At 38.3% G+C, this 11,099-nt stretch overlaps 1 gene segment (V, D, J or C); it reads right to left on the bottom strand.

Moving 5' to 3' along the window:
* Positions 1–749: 749 nt before the first annotated feature.
* On the bottom strand, positions 750–1,345 carry LOC131534138 (Ig kappa chain V-III region PC 2485/PC 4039-like). The segment is given in 2 exon segments: positions 750–1,075; positions 1,171–1,345. Coding segments are annotated over 2 exon segments (375 nt in total).
* Positions 1,346–11,099: the final 9,754 nt, after the last annotated feature.

Below are 11,099 nucleotides of genomic sequence, written 5' to 3'. Positions count from 1 at the left end.
AGTTTAAATCTATGCCTGGACTTTGAAGTGTCAGTATAGTGTGGTAAGTTCAGAACTTGTTCTTTATGTAACCACATAGATATGTAAAAATAAGTTAGTAATGGTAATTTTGATGCTACGTTATTGTGAATTTAAAGATATTTTGTTGCCAGAATAATTTTAAGCTTTTAAACTGTACTAATTATATTATATAATTATCAGACAATATCAATAAAACAATGATTGTTGATTTTCTTGCACAAATGCCAGAATATGAGATGCTTGTCAATAGTCATGATGTGCCCGTAAAAATATATACAAATCTGCAGTTCTTGCCTTTGTTTTAGTTTACAGTATAAAAGGAGGAGATGGGGAGGAGGAGGGATGCTGAAAGAACTAACAAACGAAGTGGTAAGAGGCTATCTTTATACTTGGATGTTAATTGGAAGATTAGATTGGCATACTCCTCCCGAGATTATGTTAATAACTTCACATCATTACAATCAATATCAGTCTGACCTTCTGAATGTTTGAATCAACTGTTTACTGCTTTGCATGAGACTTAACAGGGAGAGTAAAAAAATAGAAAATAAGTATGATTTTTTTGTTTCAAGATGAAAAAGCGGAGACTTGTAGTGCTTAATGTTCAATGTGCTACAAAAAAACTTTGTGTTGTTTGTCATCATCCCTTCGGCAGCTGCAGTATCTCTCAGCTGTATCAGTGCAGTCACTGTGACTCTGACTGACGGAGGTTTTTGTACGACTCTTTATCACTGTGTGAACACCCAGCTACTACTGATCTGATGTACACTCTGACAGTAATAATCTCCTGTATCTTCAGTCTGGACTCCACTGATGGTGAGAGTGAAATCTCTTCCAGTATCTGCTGTTCCACTGCCACTGAATCTAGATGGAGTTCCTGACTGGAGGGTGTTTATCTGATATATGAGGAGCTTAGGAGCTTCTCCAGGTTTCTGCTGATACCAGTACATGTGACTGTAGCGTATCCCAATGTCAATATTACACTCTATTGTAGCTGTTTGACCCTGTTGCACAGTTTTAACTTCAGGTTGAGTCAAAGTGACTCCTCTGGATTCTGAAGAAAAGAAAATGAAGTCAATTAGTGTTTAAAACTACATCATATACTTCTACAAGAACACCAACACCAGCGTCAAATTGTTCATATCTTACCTTCAATAAGTGCTGCAATGGTCCAGATGAAGATGATGATGCTGTTCATTGTAGTTGTTTTGTCTTGTGTGATGATGAAGATTGTGTTGTGTTCTGCTCTCAGTCATGAAGTGTTAAACTCACAGCACTATAAACACTCTCAGAGCACTGAAGCATGTGCTGACGATGCAAAGAAGTGGCAGGATTTACATGCTTCTGCTGATACCTATTTAAATGAGCTTCTGATTAAATGAGGAATTTTCATTTTTGTGTGAACTATTGCTTTTTAATGCAAACATACAATAAAGCATATAGGCCTATGACTGTAAGCTTACACATGAACAAAAGGTGATGTATATGTATATATCAGTAAGTTGAATTTGTATTTTGTTGTTGTGTTAAGTTGAATTTTCATTCATATTATGTGTGTTCAGTCATTTAAACCAGCTTTAAAAACAACTACTTTCAGACTCATCTTTCAGAACAAGCATGTAATGAATCAGTTGTGAGTAACTTCACTGTCAAATCCAGCAGCTGTTCTAACAAACACTTTTAAGTTAACTACTTAATGTCTTAACTGTAAAATCTAGTAATTTGCACTAGTATACACAAACTATTATTGCTTACTCAGAAAACCCAATTTATGATACATTGATTGGATTGAATGTCATTTTGTCAAGGTAAAAATAGTTTTTGAGGTCGGGCAATTCTTAATAGACGTTTCACTCATTTCCTCTACTTCTGCTGTTATCTTTCTCTAGATGTTCATTTGTTCATTTGGCATACAGCTAATGTTCAAGATGGCGGCGCGTGAACAACGCGAGGCTCAGCGTCTCTCCAGTTCTTGCAAATTACTTATTATTTTATTAGTTATTCTCAGTTTAGTTGTTCGTCATAGCTTCACATTAACCTCGTACAATCGTCACACACTATTGGATATTAAACTTCGCTACACAAACACCGATGTGGATACAACATTAGATCTTCATCTACTACCTTCCGAATTACTCCGGTCACCAGGCTCGAGTGAGGTACTCAATCTGACAGGAAGTGCCCGTCGTCGGCGCTGCAAACGTAAACAAAGACGGGGTAAGCGGAGCGGCCTGCGGGCTAAGCTAAAGCTCAACCCACATCGTCCAGCTCTGCCAAGCATCTTCCTCGCTAATGTACGATCTTTGGCAAATAAGATCGACGAGCTACGACTTCAGATCACTCAGCGAATGTTTATAGACTGCAACATTATGGTTTTCACAGAAACCTGGCTCAATAACACCATTCCAAATTGCGCGATTGAGCTAGAGGGGCGCAACATCTACAGGGCTGATAGAACGGCTGTGGACTCTGGTAAAAGCAAAGGTGGGGGTGTTTGCCTTTATGTAAATAGATCCTGGTGTTCGGATGCTATTATTACTAAATCCCACTGTTCTGCTGATATTGAATACATCTTTATCAAGTGCAGACCCTTTTATCTGCCCCGTGAATTTACAACTGCCATAATCGCTGCAGTGTATGTACCCCCGGATGCTAATGCTAAATTAGCCATGAAAGAACTATCTTCTGTTGTTAATAAGCTGCAAACAACACATCCGGATGGGGTTTTTATTATTGCTGGTAATTTTAATCATGCCAATTTGAGAACAGTTCTCCCCAAATTTTATCAAAACGTTTTTTGCCCGAAAGGGGGGACAATACTCTTGATCATGTTTATACAAACATCTCTGATGCTTATAGAGCAACTCCCCTCCCCCACGTTGGACAATCTGATCACCTTTCCCTATTCTTGTTACCCAAATACACTCCGATCATCAAACGTGTGAAACCCACCATGAGAACTGTTAAAGTTTGGCTGGAGGAAGCAGACTCTTCACTACAGCAAGAGTTCCTGAACACAGACTGGAATTCGTTTGCTTCTCGGGCCACACTGGACTCTCATACAGATGTGAACGTCTACACCAGCTCTGTTCTGCATCATATCAACAGATGTGTTGACAAGGTAACCACCTATAAAGTAATTAAACTGTACCCCAACCAGAAATCCTGGATGAATAAGGAAGTTCGGTTCCTGCTGAAGGCACGTGACACTGCTTTCAAATCTGGTGACCGTGAAGCTTACAGCTTATCCAGGTCCAATCTGAAGAGGGGAATTCAGTTAGCTAAATACAATTATAGACTGCGCATTGAGGACAGATTTAAAAACAACGACCCTCGGCGCATGTGGACAGGCATACATGCCCTCACAGACTATAAACCAGTAAACAGTACACCCCCAAACAGCAATGCCACTTTCCCTGATGATTTGAACAACTTTTATGCTCGCTTTGATCATGAAAATACAGAACCACCCATCAAAGCTGTGCTCATACCTGACGACCTGCCACTCACACTTTCCACCAGTGACGTGTGTACCACCCTGCGTAAGGTGAATTCACATAAAGCTGCAGGCCCTGATGGCATCCCTGGCCGGGTGCTTAGGGCCTGTGCAGAACAGCTGGCTGAGGTCTTCACCAACATTTTCAACCTCTCTTTGGCCCAAGCCATTGTTCCTAGCTGCTTCAAAACAGCTACCATTGTACCTGTACCAAAACATGCTGGTGCAGTGGACCTCAATGACTTTCGCCCAGTTGCTCTTACTCCCATTATTGCAAAGTGCTTTGAAAGGTTGGTTCTTTCCCACCTGAGAACACGCTTGCCCCCATACCAGTTCGCCTACAAATCCAACAGGTCAACTGAGGATGCCATCGCCTCAGCTCTCCACTCTGCCCTGACACACCTGGACAGAACCAACACATATGTAAGGATGCTATTCATTGATTTCAGTTCTGCCTTTAATACAGTGATCCCATCCAAGCTGATCTCCAAGCTCATTGATCTTGGCATCAGCCCCTCCCTTTGTAACTGGACCCTGGATTTTCTTACCAACAGACCACAGTCTGTTAGGATCCGTAATCACACCTCCTCTGTCCTCATTCTAAATACTGGGGTACCGCAGGGCTGTGTGTTGAGCCCAATTTTCTACTCCCTTTTCACCTACGACTGCATACATTTGCATGGCTCTAACTCCATAATCAAGTTTGCAGATGACACCACGGTGGTAGGCCTGATCAGCGGCAATGATGAAACGGCCTACAGGGATGAAGTTCAGCATCTAGCAATGTGGTGTGTCAACAACAACCTTGCACTCAACACCCAGAAGACCAAAGAGTTGATTGTAGACTACCGGCGGACTAAAAAGGACCACACACACACTCCCATCTATATTGATGGGGCTGAAGTGGAGCGCGTGGCGAGCTTCAAGTTCCTTGGTGTCCATCTCTCTGAGGATCTTTCCTGGACCCTTAATACCTCTAAACTGATCAAAAAGGCACGACAGCGCCTTTACTTCCTTAGGAAACTAAGGGAAGCTCAACTGTCCCCTCTCATCCTGCTGAACTTTTATCGTTGCACTATTGAAAGCATTCTCACAAACTGCATCACAGTGTGGTATGGTAAAAGCCCTCCAGCGGGTGGTGAAAACTGCCCAATACATCACTGGTGTTGGGCTACCCCCCATCAAAGAAGTTTATCACAAACGCTGCTTAAGGAGAGTGAGAAGCATCACCAAAGATTCCTCTCACCCCAATCACAGAATGTTCACTCCTCTTCCATCGGGGAGACGCTATAGGAGTCTTTGTTGTCGCACCAGTAGACTCAGGAATAGTTTCTTTCCTTCAGCTGTTAGACTACTGAACTCCAATTTCAAGCGCTGAACACTACTTCCAAGAGCTAGTCTCTTTCTCTCTACCTCATAACTGGCACTATATGTTATAGAGTTTAATGTATATATATATATTTTTATATTTATTTATATATTGTGTTATTTGCACTACTAGTCAGATGCTAACTGCATTTCATTGGCTCTGTACTTGTACCCTGCACAGTGACAATAAAGTTGAATCTGAATCTGAATCTGAATCTGAATGCATTTACTCATTTCACAAAGTCATCTTGAAAATTGAATTGTCAATAAAACTGAAGAATTTGAGAGAACATCACAGAAGCTTCATAAACTGTTGTTGATTTTCCTAAAATGTTTTTGTCTGAACTTGTTTTCACATTTTATATTTATTCATGTTTTGTCTTGTTTCCTGCAGAGGGAGCTGGAGACATACATCAATGTGCTTAAACATGATCTGGAAATGACATCAAACAAACCTGTGAAACTGCTGATAAAACAAGCCAGTCCATACATAATTATACAATACCTATATTGTAACGGGGCTGACGAGACGTGAGACGTGCGGATCCAAGTGCATGCTTTTATTTACAGGCATGGTCATAAATACAGGCAGGGTCGAGCAATGGCAAACAGGTATGGCAGGGACAAGACAAAGAGTAATCCTAGGGCAAGCAAAGGTCGGTCAACAGCGAACAGTATCCGAAGGGGCTTGACGAGAGAGGTATCTGAAAACAAAGCAATAGTCCAGGCAGGGGAAAACACAATCCAAAACAGGCAGGGGAAAACTATCAGGGGCTCTGTAGAGTTGCTACGGCTAGGGGAGCGGTAAACACATACAATACTCAACAGTGAGGCAGGGAAAGTCCAAGGCTTATAAAGAGTGTCTAATGAGTTTCAGCTGTGTAATCAGTGCAACGTGTAATCTGTGACAGCTGTGTGATCTGTGCAATGAATACTGTGGTGACCTCTGGTGGTGAGTGAATGGAAGTTACAGACCAGATTTGTGACATATATATTATTATATTATTATATATTATTACAGATGGAGGAGTTTGAGACACTTAATCAATTCCTGAAGGAGGATGAGGAGCAGAAGAGAGTCAAAATTCAGCAGAACACCATCCTTAGTGATGACTGATGAAAGTTACTAGTACTTATTCATTAGATACTAGTTCTTATTTATTAGTTATTCCAATAGTGACTAGTACTTGATTATACTCTTCTTGTTAAGAAGAAATAGAACTAGTTCTTATTTTTTAGTTACTAGAAACAGAAACAAGGAGATGGATGTACTTTTTTGGCACATAGAAAAAAGAAACAATCATTTGTACACAAGCACACATAAAACCTATTTTGTCAGTTTTGTAAACACTAATTTTGTAAACGTAGCCAAGCCTGTTTGTTGGTCTTCGAGTGACCTCTAGTGGCAGGATGGAGATAAGACACCAATTTTATTATCTGTTATTTTGCTCTTTTTCCTCCAGTTAAAACAACAAATATCATATCAGGGCTGACTTAGGGTTAACTTTTTTGCATGTAGCACTGGTGCTACAGACATTGAATGTTTTTACATTAATGTTCTTTACAGGGCACACATAATCCGAACCTTATGGTTTTCAGACAAATATTTTCTTTATTTGGAAAAAAAGCCCAATAATTATTAATAAAAAAATAAATAAAAAACAGGTATGCTGTATTTGTAGGGCTGCAGGATTTGGTCAAAAAAAATTGTTTATATACACACTCACTGGCCACTTTATTAGGTACACCTTGCTAGTACCCTTTTGCCTTCAGAACCTCCTTAATTCTTCGTGGCATAGATTCAACAAGGTGTTGGAAATATTCCTCAGAGATTTTGTTCCATATTGGCATGACAGTAGCCATCAGAAGATGGGTACACTGTAGTCATAAAGGGATGGACATGATCACGTTCAGAGATGGTATTCTGCACACCTTGGTTGTAACGAGTGGTTATTTGAGTTACTGTTGCCTCTCTATCATGTCTAACCAGTCTGCCCATTCTCCTCTGTTCTCTGGCATCAACAAGGCATTTTCGTCCACATAACTGCCGTTCACTGGATATTTTCTCTTTTTCGGACCATTCTCTGTAAACCCTAGAGATGGTTGTGCGTGAAAATCCCAGTAGATCAGCAGTTTTTGAAATACTCAGACCAGCCCGTCTGGCACCAACAACCATTCCATGTTCAAAGTCACTTAAATCCCCTTTCTTCCCCATTCTGATGCACGATTTGTACTTCAGCGAGTCGTCTTCACCACATCTAGATGTCTAAATGCATTGAGTTGCTGCCATGTGATTACCAAGCAACTGAACAAGTGTACCTAATAAAGTGGCCGGTGAGTGTATATCAATAAAACTAATTATGACTGTGGTTATTATTTTAAATAAAAACATTAAACAAAATAAGGAATATTACTTTTGTAATAACACTATTACACTATAATATACAAAACTGAGCATTTAAGAATAAATATAATAATAAATATAGCTGCAAGAAAAAGAAAAAAAAAGTACACTTCTCTACACTGAAGAAAAACTTAAGGATTTGCAAATGTTTACCTCAAAATTCTTAATTAGTTTTACTCATTTTGTGAGCAATAAAGAGTAATTTCTTTTCATTCATACTCTTCGCCAGAGGGCGCCCTCGCGCAGAAACTCCACTAGTGAGACTCACTTCCAGGAAATCCCTTATATGGACAAAGACATTCAGCTTTCGCTGTTTATGTAGCCTAGTAGCTGCATAACATGCAGATAGAAGTTTAACTGATGAAACATGAAGAAAATAAACAATGATTGCGACAATATATGGTTTTATCTGTGTTCTTCAATCCATCTCGGGTATTTTTATAAGTATGTTTAAAATGCAGTGAAGTTGTTAACTATTATGTCCAATAGCAGTGAACTCATTGAATATAAAAAAAAACTTAAAAACGATCCAAAAGCAATTATTTTCAAAATTAGTGTTGTAGTATAACGAGCAGGAGAGCAGTGATGTGTGAACTGAATTTGGTGACACTACAGTGTGTTACAGTGAAGTTATTCAGTATTTTATTAATAACATTTTTCGTGTTTCACACTTTGCAGACGGTCCTTTCAGACTTGTCTCTCAGACGCCAGCGCATTGAGATCAACTTATTTTGTACAGAGCAGGTGAAAGCTTGTTTTGAGGAAAACAGGCTTGTAGCTCGTTTTCTACATCACTACAAAGGAAAAGAGGAGTCAACTGTGTAGTAAAAACGTTTTGCTTGTGAGTTATTGATCAGGAAAAGTCGAAACACATTAAAACACTTTGTACAATTCCAATCTTCACCAATAATGGCATCTCCATCACTAAAATCTTGTCCTAAGGCCTTAGTTAATATACTAAAAACTATAGTCGCTCATGTCCCACATTTGGTGCATAAACCTTTATGAAATAAATTGTCATCCCTTCAGTAATAGTTTTAACAAAACAAGGCGACCTTTTACAAATTCTTCTTTTTTTCAATACTAATTTTTTTATCTGCAGAAAAAAGGAGAGCAATTCCCGCGCTCAGATTTGTACCGTGACTAAGTATATGCTGACCTAGACAGATAGATAGACAGATAGCAGACAGACTAGGCTCATGGCTTTGATTTCAAGGGAATGCATGGACTGAATGAATGTATACTGTACCTTGACTGCATTAGTTACAGTTTAGATAAAAGCATCTGATATCACTATGAGTTTCCTGCATTAAAATGACATGTAACTCTTTATTCTGCATTACTTCAGACACTAAGGCTTGTTTATGTCTATCCCTCCCTCCATTAATATTTAATGAACCCACCCATAAAAGATCCATATAAGTGTTTAGGAAGGATAGAGTAAAGACAACAGCAAAATAAAACTGAGCAAAAGACAAGATCACCACGTGATGCATGACTAACCACTTACAAAAGAGCTTTTAGCCTCTTCTTTTTATCCACTCTTCTACATTTTCTAATGACTGTAACGTTATTTTTATATGAAACGTTTATTTTCACTCAACTGATCAAGATTCACAGTCTTTTGCAGAAACGCCACTGACCTCTCAAATTTATCAACATCAGGAAAAAATTGTGTCCATCAATTTCCTCTAATGTAAACAAAGAGTAATCTTTAATGGATATATCCTGAGAATCACCCTCAGGTCCACAAACAGAACCTCCTTGTGAATCACATTCATAATCAAATATAGAGCCATTTTCATCTGATAAAACATTGTCTATTACACTACTATCACTGCTTAGACACAACTCTCTCTTTCTTGAACCCAAACAAACAGGCTCCTCACATCTACTTGAACTGGGCCCTGCAACTACCAAAATATTATCTTGCTGCTCATCTGCATTTATATTTTGTACAGTTACAGTATTTGCAGTATTTTCATTTTGCTGACGTTCATTCACATTAGTATCTGTACACAGTAAAACCTCCAGTGTTAAATCAACACTCCCAGTGTATATATAATCCACACTCAGAGTGTTAAAAAAAGTAACACTGAAGCAGTGTTAAAGTTAATGAGATAATTAGTGTAGTAATTGAGTGATGATTGAGCATTAATGAAGAACACCTGCTGTTAACAAACTGAATCACTGAAAGAAAGAGAAACAAGAACAGAAAAAAAGAGACGAGATGAGCAGAAATACAAGAACTACAACTGACTTCAGCCACAGCCTTAGATGAAATCAACACAAGATAAAAGCAATTAAATCTCTCAAGATCTCAGCAGAGGATGATTAAACAACTCCATAAACAGCATCACCTGCTTCACACGTTACTAACCAGATTGACTTTACCTGTTGATGCTTTAGTTTTGTTTGAATTACCATTATCGAGGTCAGTGTTTGCTTTAGTTGGGCTCTCGACCCTTGACTTAAAACATTACAATTTCTTTGGCTGCTATAACTGCGTGTTTGTTTAGACATGTTAGTTATGGCATTTGGGTGTTGATGATTAGACTTCTATAAAGAAATCACCAGCATTTAGTGATTTCTATAACTGATTTCATTCAGAGCATGTCATTGATTGATTTTTTATTTTTTTTTTATTTTATTCGCATAATATAAAGATTGATCCATCAGTTTTAAGATTAATTTGAAAGACTTTTAAAAGTAAATAGGCACTGAAAGGTTCAAACTGCATTATCATACAGACATCAAGACTCAGCGTATGAATCTCAACAATGGTGACAATCAACATATTCAGATAAAAATATAATCTGTGAACATCACAAAACATGCTACTAAAAGTCACAACAAAATAGCAAAACAAAAGGAAATAGTAAGAATAAAAGAAAATACTAAGACAGCTGCATAATTTATTCATGTCGCATTGCATGCTGGGAGCCATGGATGAGTTTTGATTGGTGCTCCCAGAATGCACTGCAACATGGAGCTTTATGTTGATTGTCACCGTTGTTAAGATTCATATGCTGATTCTTGAAGTCTGTTTGATGAAGAAAAGTAAACTTTTAGTGCAGATTAAGATTCAAGTCTTTTAGATTAATATTAAAACTGTTAGGTTTTAAACTACTCAACCTCAATAACAAAATTAATTAATAAATCTACCAGTGACTATACTCGAAGTAAAATCAGTTATTCAAGCCACTATATGCTGATTATGTCTTCAGTAACATAACCAACTCCTGATCACATTTTCGCTTGGCTTTTTCTCTTTTCGCCATAACTAACATGTCTAAACAAACACGCAGTTACAGCAGCCAAAGTAATTGTAAAGTTTTAAGTCAAGGGTCAAGAGCCCAACTAAAGCAAACACTGACCTCAATAATGGTAATTCAAACAAAACTAAAACATCAACATCTAAAGTCAATCTAGTTAGTAACGTGTGACGCTGGTGATGCTGTTTATGGAGTTGTTTAATCATCCTCTGCTGAGATCTTGAGAGATTTAGTGTCTTCTTTTATCTTGTGTTGATTTCATCGAAGGCTGTGCCTGAAGTCAGTTGTAGTTCTTGTATTTCTGCTCGCCTCGTCTCTTTTTTTCTGTTCTTCTTTCTCTTTCTTTCAGTGATTCAGTTTGTTAACAGCAGGTGTTCTTCACTAATGCTCAATCATCACTCAATTACTACAATAATTATCACATTAACTTTAACACTGATTCAGTGTTACTTTTTTAACACTCTGAGTGTGGATTATATATACACTGGGAGTGTTGATTTAACACTGGAGGTTTTACTGTGTATCACTGAGAACA

Source organism: Onychostoma macrolepis, chromosome 25 (genome assembly GCF_012432095.1).
Source record: "Onychostoma macrolepis isolate SWU-2019 chromosome 25, ASM1243209v1, whole genome shotgun sequence".
NCBI classification, from domain to species: Eukaryota; Metazoa; Chordata; class Actinopteri; order Cypriniformes; family Cyprinidae; genus Onychostoma; species Onychostoma macrolepis.
The sequence above is the reverse complement of the archived record's forward strand: the minus strand, read 5'-3'. Positions and strand labels throughout refer to the sequence as shown.